We start from the raw sequence: 22,679 nt of genomic DNA, 5'->3' as shown, positions 1-22,679 counted from the left end.
ATTTAATCTATATAGATGAACTCAACCATAATCTCCCTAACTAGATTTATTCCTTCACGCTGAAACTCAAGTGGTGATGAAATTATTGAATCAATAATAAAACAAATTTGGTGATTCAGCGTAATTACAAGCAGTGAAGCTTTGTGTGCAGTTTGAATGGCGCGAGAAAGAAAAATGAGAATTTTTGAATTCTTCGCTACTCGTCAAAATTTAAGCGGTGGCTAATTTGATCCAATTGGTGAAGCAACTACTCTTTATTTAGTAATTCATGAATCAGGTTCCACTGAATTCGTGAATTGAAAGGAATTTATTGAACAACATCGGTTGAATTTCTACAAATCTAGTGGAGAATTCATGGGAATCATTTCGTTGAATCCAAGAATTGGAGTTGTGTTATGTCATTATTATTGCTGCAATGATTCAATTCATTCTTTAAATTTTAGTTTTTGGAATTCAGTAAATGTAATTGATGAGGGGGACCATGTGGCAGTCCTTTACGAATATAAATATTTCATTGATGCATTAGGAATCAACTTGGAGTTACTACGGTTTGAAGTGGAATATAGGTTTGTCTTATATTATATTGGAAAAAAAATGTGCGATGATCATATTTTTTAAAAAAGTAAAATATTTTTTATGTCGAACTCAAAATAGTGTGACATAAAATTGTTTATATTAGAGTTCTCAGTCCTTTTTTTTTCTTTGTGATTTCAGCGTAATTTTTTCCCTTCTCGTTTTTATATACCTGGTGTTGTTGTTTGTGGTGTTTTTGAAGTGTTGAAAGATATTTTGCTAGTCTAAATTGGTTGGTGTTGGTTTTTCGTAGTGGTAGATGTTTTTCTCCAACTGTATTGAAGTTTTTGTGGGTCTAAATGCTTCATTGAGATAGCTATTTTATATATTTATTGTATTAATATTAAAATTAAAATTGTGGTTATTTTTTGGAATAATAAATGAATAGTATTATATGATTATTAAAATTATAATGTAGAATTTAAGAATGTAAAAATTATAGGTACTAATTAATTATTTTTGTTCTTAAGAGTGACATAATATTTTAGTTCCTACTTTGTTTAAAATGATAGAGATTAAATTATAGGAAATTTATCCATAATTATACTATTATATGATAATTAAAATTATAATTTACAACTTAGGAATAGTAAAAATTATAGGGACTAATTAATTATTTTAATTTTTAAGGAGCGACTTAATATTTTAGTCCTTACTTTATTTAAAATGATAGAGATTAAATTAAAGGAATTTTATCCATAATTTAGTTTACATTGATAGTTGAAGTAAGATGTACTGAATATGTTTGGGTGATATTGTATTAAAATCATTTTGTATTGTTCTCCGGATGCATACTTAATTGTGGTGATTTGTTACCACTTTCATTTCGTGTACTTTAGAGATCAATGTGAAATATTGCCAAAATTTTATCAAATTTATGATAATAGACTTCGTATATACGTGTTGGCGAATTATGGAAAATATTTTCCTGAAGGAGTTGAATAACACCTTTAATTACACAAGTGAAAATCACATATTGCATGATTAATACATGGAGTTTCTACACATACGTAGTTATGGATCAAAGTTGGATGAATGCATGACGTGTTAGTGAAGAGTGTGAAAAGGGAGTTGACGAGTTCTTACAATTTGCTTGCCAAAACGGAAAACATATAAATGAGACATATTATTGTCCTTGCATTTCGTCGTATGAATCAAATATGTTAGGATTTGGGGGAAATATGTGATCACTTGTTCATGTGAAGAGTTATACAATTTGGACCTGACACGGAGAACTATTAGACATTCTTATTATGTCAAGAACAACATGAGTTTTTAAAGGGATGGACAATCATTTAGAGGACATGATAAGTGATGTTGGTCAAGAAAATTTTGGAAAAGCACGTATCTATGATTGTTTGAAGTCTGATTTGGAGCAAAAATTGTATTGAGGATACAATAATTTTACATGATTGTCAGCAACTTTAAGATTGTTCAGTTTAAAATAAAGAAATGGATGAACCGATAGAAGTTTCAATGAATTGTTAGAGTTGTTGAGGCGAAGAAGATACTATGTCCAATGGGTATAGAGTTCAAAAAGATATATCTTTCATATTACTGCAAACTAGATATTACGCATTGTATAGATGAGATACATGTGGAAAAATGTTTGCGATAGTGTAATTGGGACATTGCTCAACATAAAAGGAAAGACAAAAATATGGAGTTAAAGAATGACAAGATTTGGTTTATATACGTTTATATGTTCCGAGTTACATCCAAAGGTTGTTCGGAAACACACTTACTTGCCTCCCACTAGTCATACTCTTTCTAAAAGAGAAAAGTAAAGCTTTTGCAATGTTTACGTAGTGGTAAAGTACAAAAATACTCTTCAAATGTTGAAATCCTTCTGTCTATCCAATATTTGAAGTTAATTAGTTTAAATTCTCACAATTGTCATGTATTGATACAACAACTTTTATGAGTGTTTATTCTCAACATCTTACCTAGTCGGCCCAAATTATTACTAATAACCAAATTATTACTGATAAAATCATAAGTACAATTATACATAATTCAATTCTCATTCCCCCAACATTCATAGGTCAAGGAGTTTGATGTAATCTCCACATTTTCAAAGAGCTCTCAATATTTGAACTATCGCTTCATTAAAATAAAAAATATTTATTACCCCAATGCTGATGTTACTTTTCGGTTTACAACCATTGTCCCAACTCTTTAGACACATTGTCTGTTTCCCTCTGCTTTACAAAATTTCATTTGAATGTCAGCCAACTCTTTTTGTTTTTGTAACTTGACTGAATTCAGTTAGAAACAATCTGACTGACAAATTTAGACAGCAAAACGACTGAACAATTTATTAAAAGTAAAAGTGAAAAAAAAAATAGAAACATATAAAGTAGTTATGTAAACGATGAAACCGAACCTTGGAGCTAATTTTAAAGGGTTGAGAATGTTTTATTCCCTGGGTGCTTTCACTCTCAATTACCAGCATTATTTTCTCCATCAAATGCATGTCTTGTAGTATATTTTTTCTCTGCCTTATAATTGTGTATTGTCCTTAACTATCTTGTACAAAATGGAAACCACCAAAAGTGTACAAATAACACATCACATGCCATCATGAAAGTTTTGGCTTCTCTTTTTATGCCATTGAGTAAATTCAAACTCAGTGAGCATTGTAGTAAACTCACAAGGTATATTTAGAGGTACCTATAATATTTATAAATATTTACCAAAAAAGAAGTAAGTATTACAGTGGGTGCACGTGTGAGAATATTTGGTTGCTGACCATGCACGTAGACATGAAATTAACAAAAGCAATAACTTTGTCCGGTTAAAGATAAAATAAAAAAAGGAGTACTGAAATAAAAATAAAGAAACATTTTAAATATTTAATAAAAATATTTATTAAAATTTAATTAAAAATATTCAAATTTATAAAATAATTAAAAGTTAATTAAATATTTATAATCATTTAAAAATACAAAATTTAAGAGATAATTAAAAATTAATTAAACATTGATAAATTTGTAATTTGATCTTTATAAGATTTAATTAAATTGATATACTATAAAATTTAATATTTTAAATCAGAAAAATAAAAAAATAATTTAATAAAAATTATAATAAAAAAATTTGTTAAAATATTTTCATCAAAATTTAAAAAAAAATTTAAAAGTAGCATGACAAAATGAGACTATTTTCCTTATCACTATTTCCACTTTTATTTCTCCATCTAACATTCTTTTATTTTTATTTTTCTATCTAACACATTTTATTTTTATTTTCCTATCTAATACGATTTCAAAAGTAAGAAAATAATAATAAATTAAAAAAAATAAAAAAAAATTGGAAGCATTAAAAACATGAAGATACTGGTTGTAAAAAACATAAATATTTGTAATGTTTAAAATAGTTAAAAATTTATTATTGAAAATAGAAATGATTTTTTACAAAATAAAAATGAAAAGTAATAAATTAAAAATATTTAGTTTAAAATTTAATTTTTTTTAAAAAATAAATAAAATAAAATAATAAATCCTACATTGAATTTATAAACATAATTTAGCATTTATTTTTATTATTATTGATGTAATCATGTAAATTTTAAATAATATTTAAAATTTATTTTCCTCATTTTAAATATTTATAAAATTTTAGTTTATTTAAATATTTATAAAATTGAAATAGAAGAAAATTTTAAATTTTAAAATTAAAAATTAAATATATAAAAATTTATGAAGAAATATCAATACAAAGAGAATGAAATAAAATAATATTGTAACATTATTTATTTAAATTTGAATTGTGGAGAAGAAATTATAATACATTTGTAAATATATTTTTATAATAAAATTTGGATGAAAATATTATAATAAGTTATAAGGTTGGTACCAAATTAAATATGTTGGTATTTTTTTTTTTATTAAAAAGATATCAGTAATAATAAAAAATAAATAAATTATTTGGATATTTTATAAAAAAATATTAACTAAATGGTTTGAAAAATTATAAATAAAAGTTAAGTTATTCAATAATAATATGCATGTAATAATAAAAAAAATTAAGAGAATAAATTTATTATTATATTTAACAAAAAAATTTATAAAATATAATTTTAAAATACAAAATAAGAAATAAATTATATTTAAATTGAAAGATTATCTAAATAATGAATTATATATAAATATATGTTATCTACTATATTTTTTATTTGAAATTAACAACCATCTTTTATAATAATAAAAATATATATTAATTTATGTTTATTTTTATTTTATTGTAAATTTTAATTTTTTGTTTTTTTCATTCTTTATAAAAAAAATTAAATTTTAAACTAAACTTTTTAATTTATTACTTTTTTATTTTTATTTTGTAAAAACTCATTATTTTTTTAATAATTATATTTTTAACTATTTTAAATTTTAAAAATATTTATTTTTTTAGAATCAATACATTTATTTTTTTAATACATTTAAAATTAAAATTATCAAAAAATAATAATTTATTAAATTTTTTTACTTTTGAAAAAAAAATGCTAAATAAAAAAATAAAAACAAAATAATATTAGATGTAAAATAAAAATGAAAATAATATTATATAAAAAAAAATATGTCAATGAAACTGACACAACATAAATTAGGAAGTGGTGTTGTAATGGAAAGATCTAAATAAAATATTTTGAAATAAAAAAAGAGTTTGTACGTGGATAGCATTTGATTGGGTGAGGATTTAAGGTGCAACGTGGCAGCGAGAAAATTGAGAAAATAGAAGGTTAGGTGATTGATTACGACATCACGGGTAACTTCACCGCCCAACAGATACTTCAACTTTTATTAATATTTTCTTTTATTATTATTCCATATTTTTAAAACAAAATTGATTCACGTAATTTAAAAAATAATGGATTGTTTCAAAAATGTTATAAAAGTAAATAATAAGAGAGGAATAATAGTTAATAAAGTACGTAGGAAGATAATTAAAAAATATTTTCAAAATTTAATACATAAATCATCTCTACAAAAATTATATTAATTAACCCTTCATTCATATAAAACAAAATCGGTGTAATAAATATGAATAATTTGATTGTTTTTTTAAATAAAATTTAACATAAATAATAATGATTTAATTGAAAATTTTTAATTTATTGATAATATATATGTAATAAGTAATGTTAGTTAGTAAAAACAATTCAAAATTTATATCTCTTTTCTATATAATTTTAAATTATTTTTTATTTTGCTAATTATAAAGTGAAATTGAATTACGCCAAGAGTAACATTAAAGAAATATTGTCCATTTTAGATTAAAATAATTTAAATTATTATTTTAAGTAATTTAACTTTATTGGTATTGTTGTTGTTATTATTATTATATGATTTTGAGAAAGTGACAAAAGAATATTTAACTAAAAAAGTAAAAAAAAAATTGTAAGAAATATTTTTCTCCTTTTTAATTTGTTTTTACTTTTCTTCAATCAAATAAAAATGAATTCGTTATTTCTTTATATATTCTTTCGTTTGTTTCAAATATACCATTGAAAATTTAAGTTCATTAAGATTTCACATAAAATAAAAGCTTAAAAATAAATTTCTGAGTTAGTTGTTAAGTAAATATTTTATAGGAGATTCATTAACTGGATATTAAGATTTAATCTAAAAGTAAGCATAAAAAGAAATATTGAACGAGATAAAAATTTAAGACACCCTATTGAAGAAAACAAATCTTATAAACTTGTTTATTGAATAATAACTCTTAAATATGTTTTCAAAATATTTATTATAATTAATATATATATATATATATATATATATATATGTATATGCATGTGTGGAAAATAAAACTTTACTTTAACTTTTAAAAGTTATTTTAATATATTAATATATTTTATATAAAATACTACTCACTTCTGTTTTTCTATGAAAAAATAAAATAATCAAAAATACATATTTTTAATAACCTTACGAGCTAAAGTCCCAATTTCACAAAAATTATAAGAACTAAGATATAATTGACCATTACAAAGGTTATAAGGAGTTACTCATTTCTTTTCTTTCTTGATAAACCTTGTGGAAAATTTTTCGTGTGAGATGATTAAAAAAATGGAAATATAACACTACAATAAAATTATTAAATAAAATTTAATTTTAAAAATAAAATAATTAATTATTGTATTAAATAAATTAAATATTATTTTATAAATTTATATTTAAATAATTTTTTTATTAATAAAAATTTATAAAATAAAATTTAAATCAATATCTAACACATATAAAAATTTTAGTTACTAAATACTATAGATTCTAAATTTATTTTTGTTAATCTTTTAAAAAATAATTTAAAATTTAAAATATTAATAACTAAAACTTTAGTAGAATATTAATTTAAAAATTACTTTAACAATTTTTATTAATAATAAAAATCATTTTACATATTAACAATTTTTTAATTTTTAAAATAATATTTAATTTAATCAATATAATAATTAATTTTTTAAAAATTAATTATTATTTAATGATTTTTAGATTATATACAGTAAAACTAAATTTTTGAAAGAATAAAATATTATACTACATATCCTTAAATCTTTTGTTACATCTAGCAAATAAATAATTAAAAAGGAGGTACGTGGCATCTTGAAGTAAAATGAATGAGATAAGAATTCAACGTAGAAATTACATTTCTTCCCAAACAAACCATGCACTCAAAAGCTATATATGATAAGTGAACATAGAAAGAAAATATTATGATTTTTTTATTTTTTATTTATTTCTATACAGGGTGGATATCTGAACTAATTTCCTATTCAGAATGTAGATAAATCATTAAATTATTAATTAGGTGATCACTTAGAATATAGATAAATTATTAAATTGCTAATTAGGTGATCACTTAGATTGTTTGTTAAGCTACTTTTTTGTTATGAGTTAGACAAGATGCAAGAAATTATCCAAATAAGCTTGAATCCAAGGAAGTATTAACAATAATTGACCAAAATTGCTTTAAATTGCTTTGAATTAAGTAATGTATATCCATAAGAAGAGATTGTTATTAATCGTATTCAAACCTATAAAAAATTCTTCCATCAAACTTTAGTAAAAAAAATACAAATTAAATATTTCTAGGTTAAACTTTCTCATTATCTTATAATAATATTAGATAAATTTAAAGAAAATAGAATATTATGTTTAATAACTTTCAATGGTACTTGACGGCTATAAAGCAATGTTAATCAATATCTTATAATTGCAGACACATAGCTTTTGTTTGCAAACATAATTAAATTATAAATCTGTCAAAAAATAATAATTAAAGTTATAAACAGAAGCGTATATAATAACGAAAGCACTCGTGTTCTTCGCATAATGCATGCATATGAATGAATACGTGTCTCCATAATTATTATGTTGCTTATTTGCAAAAGGAAGGAACCTAATCCCTTTAGCTAAAATATTATCATGTTTAAATATATATATATATATATATATGTATATATATATTTTTAAGAAAAGAAGATAAAAGACTTAAACAATATCCATTTGAATAACAATAACACGTATATTTTGCAGTAACACGTTATTATAAAATTATTAAATAAAAAAAATAATTTTAAAAATTAAAAATAATTAGTTGCTCATTAAATTAGATATTATTTTAAAAATCAAAAAAATTATTGGTATCTAAATTAATTTTTAGTATTGATAAATAGTTTCTAAAGTTACCAAGATTTTAACTACTAATTGTTTATATTCTAAAGTTGATAGCTAATTAAATATCAATTTAGAAACTATTTATCAATGAAAATTAATTTTGATACTAACAATTTTTTTAGTTTTTAAAATAGTATCTAATTTAGTTGATATAACAACTAATTTTTTTGTCTTTAAAATTAATTTCTATTTCATGATTTTCTTGTAATGACAAATCAACTTTTTACATTTATAAAATCGATTCACTATAAAAAAATCATTAAATAAAATAATTAGTCATGTATATTTACTAAATTATATATTATTTTATAATTAAAAAATTATTAGTATATAAAGTAATTTATATTATTAATAAAATTTATAAACTAGTTTCTAACATCTAAGTAGTTACCAACTACTTTAGATTTTAAAGTTGGTAGTTAAAACTTTGGTATCTAATTAAATATCAATTTAAAAACTATTTATTAATAATAAAAATTACTTTAAATATCAATAATATTTTTAATTTCTAAAATAATATTTAATTTGGTTAATAACTAATTATTTTTTATCTTTAAGATTAATTTTTATCTAATAATTTTCTTTCAATAATTTTTCATTCCAAATTATATACACATCTTTCATTGATTTATAATAAAATTGAATAATGTAGCATTAAGAGAAGGTAACCAATCTCTATATTTTTTGTGCCTTTACAGCTCAGAATTTGATTAAAACAAAAAGATGCACATCATGCGTATTTATTCAAAAGCAAACTTTGATATAGATTGATATGTAGATGTTAACATAAAAGATTGAAAACAAAGCAAATTAAAGTGTGATGTTCTTGACATCAGAAGGAAAACATAGTAAAAGTAATTCCAACAAAAATAGCTTTAATTTGACAGAAGAAAGTTCCGTGATCTTTGCATATGCAATTATGCATGCATTTCGCCCAAAAAGAAGTTCAAAGTTTTTCTTTATGAAAAAAATATGAAATTACTTTTGTGAAATACATGTAGAGATAATTCATTTACAATCGTTTTCTTTTTTTGAAATTATATATTCTCCCTTAATTTTTTAAATTTCTTTTTATCTTTTTTTTTTGTTACGCCATTATTTTTCCTTTTTATTTTTTCTCATACTTAACAGGGCATGCACGCCTAAATAGATAGAAAAAAAAATCTTCATTTTTTTAACGATTAAAGAATTGTTGCTACCAACTTTTTTTTGCAAGAGTTTGTTTTTAATGAGTTGAAGAAAGGAGTGTGTTCGGATTATAGTAAAAAACAAAGTAAAGTTTACTTGAACTTAACGTTGTAACTTTTAATGAAAAGTAAGATTAATTTAAGTTGATCTATGTTTGGATAGTTTTTATTAAAGTACTTTTTTATGAAAAGAGAAACCAAGGGAAACTTGGAAGAAATACATAGAATAGAACCTTAAGTTCCAAAATGAAGGTCCTTATCAACTTTGGGAGAATGGAATCAAAATATGAGAAACGAGTGAAGAACTATTTTTATCTCTAAAAGATATGAGTACTAGCTATTTAATCTCTGAATTTTTATTTTTTTTGGTATAACCCCTCAATTAATCGTTTTGGTGGCACATACTAGTTGGCTTATTTCATCATTTAAATGGAAGCTCAATATATCTTTTAATATATCTTTTGGAGAGAAAAATAAAAATAAAAACCAAAAAATTATACACTTTTTTGTTACATCTTTATTTGGTTTTTAATTACTATTTTTTATATTAATTTATACGTTTGAGATTAATATGAAATGATTAATTAATTCCTGGTTTGCTCATTTTACTCAATATTTTTTCCTCTCACTTTACTTGATGTGTTTGATATATTTTCTTTTGCTCCCCTTGCAACTACTTTGTAAAAAGTCTTAGCTTCTTTGCTACCCGAAGGGAATTGTATAGAAATATAAAAAATAAAAAATAAATAAGGGAGTTAATTTCTGAACTATTGACTCTGATATTCTTTTCCTCCTAAAGTTAGTTTTTATTAGAAAAAATATTCATTAAACTCTATTTATTTTGATTAAGTGGTAAACAATAAAGTATAAAGCATGTTTAGTCTCTCATATTCAAACTTCTTTTTAAACATCAAAAAATGAAAAATACTAGCGTTTGACAAATACAAACATAACTATTAAACTAACATTCTTCTAGAATATATATATATATATATATATATATATATAAATTTATATAGAATGTTTTCTGTAAGGATTGAGAAAAATAGTCTTAGAGTAGAAGTGGTAAAATTAAAATGACACTTAAATATTTTATTATTAAATTTAAAAGAGCATATAAATAGAAATTCTATTATTCAGGTTTCATTTTAAAAAGAACCACCATCTCTCTATAAAGTTCTTTTTCCTTTCCTCTCCCTTCTCTATAAGATTCTGACTTTCTCGATCATTAGTTCGACGATCAGAGTCCACCATCAGACTCCTGTCAGTGAGTACTACAAGACTGCCCGATCAGAATCTCTGATAGAGTCAGTTCATTTTTGCTCTTCTATTTGAGTCAAATTTTGAACTTGTTAGGTTGTTTTTGTCTCTGCTTTTCATGTGACCCTTTTAGCTTTAGGGTTAATCTTTGTTAGCTCAGGATCCTAATGATATAGTTAGATTTTTTATTAGGACTTTGTGGTGCATGTTAAGTTACCTTTAAGCTCTTAGCGAGTATCTGCTAAATTTCAGGTAAGGGAAGCTAGCCTTAACTTCTAATAGAACACTAGGCTAGAAGTTCTAGATGTGGGGGGTGACGTGGTCACCAGTCTTAAACTTTCTTCCAGGATTGTTTGTTTTAAATATATTAGAAATTGACTGAGATTTAAATGTGAAATTTGATATATGGTTGTTGTTATACAATTTTAATGTTGTTGAGTATTGGATGGTTTGATGTGGATTGAGAGAAATTTTCAGCTATAACATGAACTTTGTTATTTTTGGGTGCTCTCTGGTATTATTTAGATCAAACTAAACTCTTTTCGTTCAATCCAAATTTCTTAGGTGCTCTCTGGTGTTATTTAGATCAAACTAAACTATTTTCGTTCAATCCAAATTTACTTGGTACTCCCTGGTGTCATTTAGATCAAACTAAACTATCTTTGTTCAATCCAAATTTACTGGGTACTCTCTAGTGTCATTTAGATCAAACTAAACTATTTTCGTTCAATCCAAATTTACTGGGTACTCTCTGGTGTCATTTAGATCAAACTAAACTATTTTCGTTCAATCCAAATTTCAGGGTGCTCTCTGGTGTAATTTAGATTAAAATAAAATATTTTCGATAAATCCAAAAGTACTGGATGCACTTTGGTGTCATTTAGCTCACACTAAATTATTTTTGATCAATTCAATTATGTATACACATATAGACATTACTATTATTATTATTTTAGCATAGTTTATTTTGGATTATTATTGTTAAATAACTTTTTGGATATATTTGGATTGTTAGAAAGTTTAAATTATATGTTATGATTGAATGGTGTATTGATGTGTTAAATGAAGTGTGCAATGATGTGAAAGTAAGATCAAGACATAGTATTTTCAGGAAAGAAAATACCGTGTTGAGATTGTTATAAGGGTGTATTGAACTGTCAAGCCCGTAATGAGACATCCTGACTCTACTGATATAATGGAATCACATAGATGAAGTTATTCAGTTGGTGAGAGTCGATGGAGGTTCATATGACTTTGTCTGCGGTTTGAAATATAATCTGGTCTTTCATGTCATATGAATTTACCCTGTCATACGAGATGATGAGATATTGAGATGTTTATGCGCATGGCTGTGTGGATTCACAGCGAGTAGTATGACAGGTGCAGGTCTCAGGTTTCTAATTTCAATACACGAGTCTTCCGGAAGTAGAGTCAAGTGTCTATGTTATATGAGTCAATGGAAGTCTGACATATGAACGATGAATATTGAATTTTAATAGACACTTGATGATGTGAGAATTTGTATGAGACTTGACGATTTATGTTTATTAATTGAAAATTGAGATTTTATAGAATTTTGTTTTATATAGCTAGCTTACCCTGTTATTTGTTTATGTTGTTTCTTTATCTGTGATGATCGTGTATTTACACGGGAGCAGAGCAGATGATGTTACAGGTGATAGAACTCCTCAGTGAAAAGTTGGATGATGAAAATATTTTATTTCTTGAACATTTGTTTTAATGTTTTTTGTAAATATTTAAATTCTTATGAAGTGAGATATGTTTTGAACACATGTTAAGAAAGAGTCGTGGACATTTTTTTTGTATTATGTTTATATATTCATTTTAATATTTTATACATATTATATTTTTTTTAGATGTGGGAAAATATAGGGATGTTACATTTTCTTCTCACAATTTTTTTTTCAAACACTTTCGTCAGCATCAAAGATCTCTTGGAAGACATGTCTAAAGTGTTGTTCCACATAACAACTACCCTGACACACCTTTTTTCAAATCTGGAAGGACTATTGGTTGTGTACAACCTCTGACCTAGGTTCAGCTAGTCGCACTAGTATTAGGACATTGCTTGAAGAAAAGATAAACATTAAATATTGTTAGAAGTGTATTTAATGCATTTCAACGTTTGAACATGGCCAAACATAAGAAGAAGAGGAAGACATCTCTTAAGATCTCAATGAGTAGAAAAAAATGTGCAATGACTCCTTTCCCAACATAGTATCTAAATGAATCTTTCAAGTTGAAGAAAGTGTGAGACAAGTAATTAGAAGTACAAAAATGCTACTAGTTTCATGGTTGAAAAGCTCCAAGTGACCAAATAGTCATAAGAACACTATTTGTTTTCAAATAACAAACTAGTAGAGTGATTAAGCTTTTTTATATGTCGTTAAGATGTTACCCTTCTCTAATAAGCAATTGTGTGATCAAATTTCTATACAAACCTTGTTTGTCTTAGTTAGAAGTGACTATGTTCCAAAGAAAATTTCGTCTTAACTAGGAGTGATTGTGTTCTAAATAATACTCGTCTTAGTTAGGAGTGGTTGCATTCCAAAGAATACTCGTCTTAGCCTAGAGTACTATGTTTCTATGTGTTAGAATATTATCCAACATACCCTAAAATATTAATTAAGTGTTGTTAAGCAAGAAAACATTAATCATGAAAACACTTCTTTTGTTAGACGCAAATTTTATAAAAGACAGATCATGTAAGATGTAATATGCTTCGTTTGATAGACGATACAACACATATGTTCCTTTTACTTCATTTAATGAGCGAAAGTATCATAAGACGATATGCATGAACACAATATTTTAAGTTAAGGTTGTACCCAACAAAATCTTTATGAACTTATTCTGTGTTTCAGAGAATGATCTCAAATTTACGTCTACCAAGAAGATATCACAAAACACAAGTCAATGTCAAAGATCTCTCGAAGGATGCACTACTAAAACTACTTCACACCAATGTACAGTCTGACATGTCCCTGTGAACTTTGAAATGACTATCGGTCTCATAGAGTCCTATGCTTTACTTAAATTTGGTTGAAAACCCTTTCACTAAAGTAAATGATATTGCTTAAAAAGATATAAACATTTAATGTTGCGTGAAGTGTATTTAATGCATTTATATTCATTTATGAATAGACAAAGTGTTGAAGATGATTTTTTTTGTTATAACATAATTAACACAATCATTATAAAATATTAGTTTGAAAATTTATAATAATAATAATTAGCTATAATTAAAATAAGGTTTAATTTTAATATAATTGATTTTCATTGTTTGATTTTTTTACAATATATATATATATATATATATTAATAAATTTTCTATTTTAATTAATATCATATGGGATTTAATATTTTATTTATTTGAAAACATATAATAAATATTGTGTATTATTGTAAGATGCAATGCGAATGTTGACTTTTTTATTTTCACAAATACCAAAGTCTTGTGTTAAAGTTGGAAAAAGGTATAAAGAATTTTGTATTCAATGATTGATAAGAGAGTTATGAAGTTTTTTTTTCTTTGTAAGTCTGAGAATTGTAATTAAGTTATATTAAACTACCATGCAAATCTTAAGAATTTAAACTATATTATATTATAAATATTTAAAGAAATTAACCTTTTCTTTATGAAGGTTTCTTTAATGTAAATATTTTTTAAATATTCACTCATTAAAAAATTATTAAATAATAATTAATTTTAGATAAAAAAATATTAATTATTATAATGATTAAGTTAATAATTAATTTTAGATAAAAAATATTAATTATTATATTGACTAAATTAAATATTATTTTTAAATAAAAATTATTTATATATTAAATATTTTATATCATTAATAAAAATTTATAAAATAATTTTTAAATTGATACTTAACAATAACTAACAAAATTTTAATTATTAACTAGTTTAAATTTTAAATTAGTTATTATAAAGATTAATTTAATATATAAAGTAGTAACTAAAATTTTGATAATTAATATTAAATATTAATTTATAATTTTTTATTAATAATAAAATTATTTTAAAATTAATAACTTTTTAATTTATAAAATAGTATTTAACTTGATTAATATAATAATTAATTATTTTATTTTAAAATTAATTTTAATTTAATGATTTTTTATTAACTTTTTATAGAATTTTATTTTGAAACGCATAGGTTTATACTTTTCTGTAAGACTTTTTTTAAGATTTCAATCATGATTGTTTCTTTTATGTGAACCATTTATCTATAAACTCTTTCAGCCTTCAGCCATGTAGATCAAGATCAAATTCTGTGGGCTAAATTAAATTGCTACCTCTAATGGAGAGTACATGTGTAAACAATACTTAATTAAGTTAAATGTTGTAATTAATAAAATAATTAATTTCATTTAAATGAAAATGTAAAAGCTAACCTTTACAATAATTATGTGATGCACCAAACATTCAATTGCCATAACTTTCAGAAAGCAAAACTAACTCTTACGTAAACTCATTTTATTTTCCAAATCAAACATAGCCTCTCTAATCACTCTATCCATTAAAATAATAATATTCCATTTGAAAATAAATAAATTTATCGATTAAAATTATCAATAAATATGAAATTTTACATAACTAAATATAAAAATATTTCATAGACCAATTTAATTTTATAAATTAAATTAAACTTAAAATTCATTCTTTAAAAAATTCATGAAAAAAATATAAAAAATTATAAAATAAAACATAAGTAACTATGTATAATTCTACTACTTCTGAAAAACAATCCCTTTCCACGTTGACCCAAAAGAACCACAAGGTGGTGGTAGATTTCAAATCCCGATGCAAACTCTTTTATATTTTTTATGAAAAAGATTTAGATCCAATGATGTCATTTACTGGTGGGACCCAGTGGTCAAAAACCCGCGCACTAAATCATAATAACACACAATCCCATGCTTAAAAATACGTATCTCATAGCATCACCGTTGCAGTAGTATTATTAGTAAGCACAACACAATAACATAGTAAATAATAATACTGATAATTTCTTCGCCTTTCGTTTTCCACTTTGGTGCGCACATACACTTACGCACGAGCTTCAAAACCATACTAAACTTTGTTCCAACCTCCAAAGCCCCCTTCAAACTTTTGGTGTCATTCATGACTCATGCCATCACCGACAATAAAAGGACAACGGTAAAGCACTGAATCATGAAAATGCTGCCAACTTCCGCTGCCGGGGAGCCCAGCCATGGTGGCCGGACGGTGGTCGTCGGAGTGAAGATGGACTCACACAGCACCGAGTTGCTCACTTGGGCTTTGTTTAAAGTGGCTCAGCCCTGTGATGTTGTGCTTGCTCTTCATGTTCTTGGGAATGATGGTATCTATAACCATCCCATCACACCATGGTTTTTTTCTTCTATTTTGGGTTTTATGGAGTTTGACAGTTTTTATTTTTCTCTTTTTGGTCAAATGGGTTGCTGCAGAAATTGTTAATCGAGATGGGAAATCTTCTTTGTTTTCACTTGTCAAAGCGTTTGACTCTGTGCTTGCTGTCTACGAAGGGTTCTGCAATTTGAAACAGGTTGTGTTTCTCAGCATCTCTCTCAAACTTTTTCTCAGTCGTGTTCTCGGAGTTTTAAATTGTGTCGGTGGTTTTGTCCCTATTGTTGATAGTGATCAAAATGGCTACAGAAACCTTCTTAACATTGCATATTTTTATGTCATGTGGGACACATTTAAAGTTGTAACCCAAGTGACAAATGAAGTTTTAGCCTAAAGGGTGAGGGTAATTCTTGATTTGATTATGTGAATTGTAATTTTTAATTTTTTTTTTTGTGGAAACTGTTATTCAGGTGGATCTTAAGTTCAAAATATGTCGGGGTTCATCAGTGAGGAAAATCCTGGTTCGAGAAGCCAATGCTTATTCTGCAACGCACATCATTGTTGGAAGTCCTCAAGGGCTTCATAGGATTCGGCCATGTATATCTGTGGCAAGGTACTGTGCTAGGAAGCTACCAAAGGATTGTTGGGTTCTTGCTGTTCATAATGGGAAAATTGTGTTCAAGAGAGATGGTTCACCCGCAACTCTCGCCGACATGAAAGGTTTTTATTGAATTTTCCTTGTTCTGTGCTGTGGTGTGAGATTGTGAATCTCATGATGTGTAGAGTTCTGAGTGGATGTGTCTGTTGCAGGAGTTGATCAGAACCCCACAACTGGGGTGCTTTGTTCGATTCACAGGACACTTGGCAAGACTTCAAAAGTGTTAGATGATGATGGTACCGGGATTCAGGAAAAGGGTTCTGGTCAATTTTCAGATCACAGTTTGGCTAAGGCTTTTCTGGATTCTAAAGAATTCATTGAGAAGAAGAGTTGCTCTATTTGTTCTTCAAACCCAGCACTGTTTGGTTTATGTTGTAACCATTTAGAAGAAGAGTCTTGTGGTGATGCTTGTCATGAGAACCCTTTGGCAATAGTGTCTGTGCAGACCAATGATTCTGCTTCTAAACCAGGTTGGCCACTGCTTCATAGGACAATTATATCTGACAGAAAATGCTCTGAAAGATCGCCGTTTCGCCAGATCTCTGTAGTACAATGGGCAATGCAGTTACCTTCTAGAGATCTTTCATATGATGCGCATCTTGTGCAAAAAACAAACTATTGTGGCCCAAATAAGGATGAGTTTTTGGCTCTAGATAGCAAGAGTGGTGCTCTTGTTCCAGTGGATGCTGAAATAGGGACTGCCCCTTTGCCTGACCACAACACGAGAAGCATTCCTAAGGAATTGGAGGGCCTTCATGAGAAATACTCATCCAGTTGCAGATTGTTTAAGTACCAAGAACTTGTATTGGCAACATCAAATTTCTTGCCTGGTGCTTATTTTATCTTGTGCCTGTTTGATACTTAAGATCAATTTGTCAAAAAAAAGAGGTTTTATTTTTAACATGGTTTGTTGTGTGATTTCAGAAAATTTGATTGGGAAAGGAGGAAGTAGTCAGGTATACAGAGGCTGCCTTCCTGATGGCAAGGAACTTGCTGTTAAGATCTTAAAGCCATCTGATGATGTTCTGAAGGAGTTTGTTCTAGAAATAGAAATTATCACAACCTTGCATCACACAAACATTATTTCCCTCCTTGGATTCTGCTTTGAGGATGGTAATCTTCTCTTGGTCTATGATTTCTTATCAAGAGGAAGCCTTGAAGAGAACATCCATGGTACACTGCTTTATTTTGTCACCGTTAATTATTTTCAACCCATTTGGCCTTGTTAACTCTCTAATTTCTTCTTTTCATTTCATTACAAAATAGGTAATAAGAAAAATCCACTTGTGTTTGGTTGGACCGAGAGATACAAGGTGGCAATGGGTGTTGCTGAGGCTTTGGATTATCTCCATAATAATGAAGGCCAATCTGTGATCCATCGCGATGTAAAATCATCAAATGTTTTGTTATCTGAGGATTTTGAACCCCAGGTAATGTATCCTTCTACTGGTTGAGTTTCATTTGAATCATTTGTACATGTTAGGCCTCATGCTGCTTTGTTGATTTTTAACACAGCTCTCTGACTTTGGACTTGCTAAATGGGCATCAACCTCATCATCACATATAATCTGCACAGATGTTGCTGGAACCTTTGGGTTTGTACTTTCAGTTCCCACATAACTGGACATTAACACATTCTGCAGACAGAAATTGCATTTAAATAGTTCCAATTTCTAAATTATGTAACCACTCATTTATGCAGTTACATGGCTCCTGAGTACTTCATGTATGGCAAAGTAAACGACAAGATTGATGTCTATGCATTTGGTGTTGTGCTTCTTGAGCTCCTTTCAGGAAGAAAGCCCATAAGTAGTGATTATCCCAAAGGTCAAGAGAGCCTTGTCATGTGGGTATGTCTCTGTAATATTATAGTCTATCACCTACTCTGCTACACTCTTACATATTCACATGTAAATAATGGAGAAATAACTTTTTGCAGGCAAATCCAATTCTAAATAGTGGGAAGGTATTACAACTGTTAGATCCCAGTTTGGGTGATAACTATGATCCTGAAGAGATGGAAAGGATGGTCTTGGCAGCTACACTTTGTATCAGGCGTGCTCCAAGAGCTAGACCACCAATGACCCTTGTGAGATATCTACAACTTATAATTTGATACATATATATAGAAACAGAGATAGTATGAATTTGTTTGGATGAGTTTTTGCATACTTTCCTTAGAAGAAAAAGATAAATTTGACTTTTATAAAAACTTAAATGGAGAAATTCCTTCAAGCATATCCTAAATGGAGTCCTACCTATACCATAGAAATGTCAAAAAAATTATTTGCTTCAATTGGATAACTTTTTCTTGTGGAACTTGACTGTATTTGGATAGATTTGATAATAAGCACTTCTAAGATGAGTTGAAATATCAGAGTCCTAATCTTCATATTGAACATTTCATTCTGATATTTGTTCCATTGGAGCACAGATCTCAAAGCTCCTTGGAGGTGATAGTGAAGTGGTGAATAGGGCAAGAGTAGAAGTTCATGCTATGGAAGCAGCAGAAATGCTTGATGATGAAGCTTGCTCACCTTCCAATCTGCAGTCACACCTTAACCTTGCTCTGCGTGATGTGGAGGATGATTCCCTCTCCATATGCAGTGTTGAGCAAAACGTGTCATTGGAGGACTACTTGAGAGGGAGGTGGAGCCGTTCATCAAGCTTTGATTAAGCAAAGTTCTAGGCAATTACTAGAACAAGGATTGTGTTTTTGAATCTAAATCCTTTGTAGATAATTTTGGTGTGTGGCATGTTCCATTGTATCTTTGGCATGTGCTGTGGAGGTTTATAGATGGGTTTAGGATGAGAGGTTGTTTGTGTGTGCCCTCCTCCTTCCCTTCATTGTCTAGGACACTATGCCTTGTAATTGTAAGGCTAGTTACCCTTTCTCCTTCATTGTCTAGGACACTTGGTGCCATTTTCAACCCTTGATATCATCTGTATTCTGGTGCCAAAATAAAAGTTGTATCTTCAATGTTCTCGTGTATTTAGTTTAATAAATTTAATGATCATTTCTCTTACGTGGCGTTTGCATTGTTTCCTTTTTTTTTTCTTATAATATGGATTATCTAATTCTATCAGCAGAATCACTTTTAAGTTAAAACTTTTACTTTACAGAATTTAATATTTGTGAATTATCGCATAACAATTTAATGATAGATAATTTAATAAATTCAACAATAAGCCAGAACTAATATTATTTTAAAGTATGGATTTTGAATTTAACTCTTATTGAATAAGTTTTGATACCATCCTGTAAGAAGGATTTTGCATCCTACTTTTATATTATAATTTTATCATACTTTTAGATAAAACCTTCTTATAAGAAGGATTTTGTATCCTACTTTTATATTATAATTTTATCATACTTTTAGATAAAACCTTCACATATTCTCTTATGTCAATGTATATTATAATTTTATCATATTTTTAGACAAATATTGGTGATATGATATGGCCAACCTACATTGTAAGATAGATTTTACTCTTTAAAAAATATGTAACAATCCTATTTTTACTCATATTTGCTAATATATTATGTATATAATATCTAATTAAAATATAAACAAATACTATTTTCTCATATTCATATCTCAAAAAGATATTTCTCTTCATATAGATTTAATATATACATCAAAAGTTTAAAAACAATAAAAAAAATCAAATTAAATCTATCCAATCCTCCAGATGCTCACTAGGACCTCTATTCATTTGCTCTCATGTAAAACACGATCATCACATATAAAGAAAAAAACACAAAACAAAACACATGGTAAGCTAGTTATATATATAAAAAAATCTATATAATTTCAATTTCAAAATAATCAACATAATGTATCAAGTCTCATAAAAGTTCTCAAACCATCATGTGTCTAAAGAAAATTTCATAATTCATATTTCATATATCACACTTCTATTGACTCACAACACAGACACTTGACTCTACTTTCGAAAGACTTGTGCGTTGATTTAGACTCAGAGATCTGCACTTGTCATATCATATTATTGTGAAATCTATACAGCTATGCGCATAAAATAATCTTAATATTATCTCTCCTAGTATGACAGAGTTAATTCATATAATAAGTCAAGTTAATTATCTTTCAAACAACTTACATATTCATATGAATCTCCTTCGACTCTCACCACCTAAATAACTTCATCTATATGATTTCATTATCCCAGGAGAGTCAGGATATCTCATTCTAGACGAATCCCTAGTCAATGCACATTCTAAACAATCTTAATATGGTATTTTCTTTCCTAAAAATACTATGTCTTGACAAAATATCATATTCTGAACCTCAAAATATCCAACATCAAACAAATAAATCATACCAAATTTTTAGAATTTCCAAAACACACAACAATTCATTTACTAATCATATAAATGTCTAATTAAATAAATTTTCAATTAAATATACACAAAATAAAGGTTTACATAATTTCTAAGTAAAGCTATACAAAATTTAATAAACCAACCTTTTAAAAGAAAGAAAGAAAGAAAAAACTGTTTTTTTTTAAAAAAAAATTATATATTCTAGCTTGAGCGAGAATGGGTCTTGCTCAAGCGAAAATTCTTTCGCTTGAGTGAAAATTAAGCCAAGAGCACCCAGATTTTTATCCTAGGTCTCGCTTGAGCGAAAATTATCTCGCCTGAGCGAGATATGCAGAAAAAATCAGCATAAACTTATTATGCCTGTAAAATTCTAAACCAACATTCCATTCAATTGATAACTTTATAAATCTACAATTTACATTAATAGTTCATGCTTGCTCATAATTTTACAAGCACTCTCATTAAGTCATTGAACCAGTATATCAATCTACACATATATATTATTTCTAAATCAAAATCACTTAAAATCAAACAACCAATTCTCCTCAAACATTACATTAACTCATTTAATTCCAAACTCATATATATTCTACAACATCTACTATATCTACCATTTCACACTTCAATTTCACTCAATTTCCAATCGATTCAAAACAAGAAATCATGCAAATCAAAAATTTGGAGCTGGTGACCACGTCACCCCACATCCAGATTTTCTAGCCAATGATTCTATTGAAAATTTAAACTAACTTCCTTTACCTTTACTTGAGCAGATGCTCACTAAGAGCCCCAAGCCTACCAAAAGCTTCAAGAGTAGCTTAACCTGCACCATAGAGTCCTGATTAAAATCTAACTATACCACTAGGACTCTGAGATAACAAAGATTAATCCTAAAGTAAAAAGAGTCACATGCGTAAACTTAGATCGAGACAAATCTACAAGTTCAAAATTTAACTCAAAGATAAGAGTAAAAATTGAACTTACTCTATTAGAGATTCTGGTCGGGCAGTCTTGTAATCCTCGCTGCCAGGTGATGACTTTTTACGGCAAGTGCACCGCGTTTGTCAGAAGTAATAATTGTCCCTAAGGATGAATATCAATCCCACAAGGAACAATGAATTATCAAGTGCAATATTCTCTAAATATAACAACAGAACAATAAAAAGAGTTTGAAGTGATTATGTTGGCACTGATCAATAAGAAAACAAACAAAGAATTAGTTGTTTCAATTGGAAAATTAGGGATTAGGTTTCATCTCTCTCACTCTCATGTATTTTGATTAGCATGTCAATATTAAGTTCTTTTATTGAAATTGATGTCTGTAAAAAATTCATTTATATCGATCTCTCGCATATAAAATTCTTAAGAACGTTTTCTAAATATCGATCTCTCGCATACTTATAAAAACAACTTAGAAATCACAATCAGACGTTAATGGCAATTAACATTTCAAGTCTATCTCTAGCATTAAAATATGCTAAATATTGATGTTGATCTCTCGCATACTTATAAAAACAACTTAGAAATCACAATCAGACGTTAATGGCAATTAACATTTCAAGTCTATCTCTAGCATTAAAATATGCTAAATATT

General features: G+C 26.9%; 1 protein-coding gene across 1 annotated transcript; it reads left to right on the top strand.

The window, feature by feature from the left end:
- Positions 1-15,661: 15,661 nt before the first annotated feature.
- LOC137813480 (protein kinase STUNTED-like) lies at positions 15,662-19,766 on the top strand. Its single transcript, XM_068615771.1, has 10 exons — positions 15,662-16,077; positions 16,184-16,281; positions 16,553-16,802; positions 16,893-17,570; positions 17,665-17,913; positions 18,007-18,170; positions 18,256-18,335; positions 18,443-18,590; positions 18,680-18,829; positions 19,175-19,766. Exons 1-10 carry the CDS (start codon positions 15,909-15,911, stop codon positions 19,415-19,417), a joined length of 2,229 nt encoding a protein of 742 aa, XP_068471872.1. The 5' UTR covers positions 15,662-15,908; the 3' UTR covers positions 19,418-19,766.
- The last annotated feature ends 2,913 nt before the right edge of the window (positions 19,767-22,679 follow it).

Source organism: Phaseolus vulgaris, chromosome 1 (assembly GCF_000499845.2).
Source record: "Phaseolus vulgaris cultivar G19833 chromosome 1, P. vulgaris v2.0, whole genome shotgun sequence".
NCBI classification, from domain to species: Eukaryota; Viridiplantae; Streptophyta; class Magnoliopsida; order Fabales; family Fabaceae; genus Phaseolus; species Phaseolus vulgaris.
Note: the sequence above shows the minus strand (reverse complement) of the source record. Positions and strands in the feature narration are given on the sequence as shown.

Coding starts and splice junctions, on each gene's coding strand:
- LOC137813480 (XM_068615771.1), top strand. CDS start 15,909: ATGAAAATGCTGCCAACTTCCGCTGCCGGGGAGCCCAGCCATGGTGGC. Junction 16,078..16,183: donor TCATGTTCTTGGGAATGATG/GTATCTATAACC, acceptor GGGTTGCTGCAG/AAATTGTTAATCGAGATGGG. Junction 18,830..19,174: donor CTAGACCACCAATGACCCTT/GTGAGATATCTA, acceptor ATTGGAGCACAG/ATCTCAAAGCTCCTTGGAGG.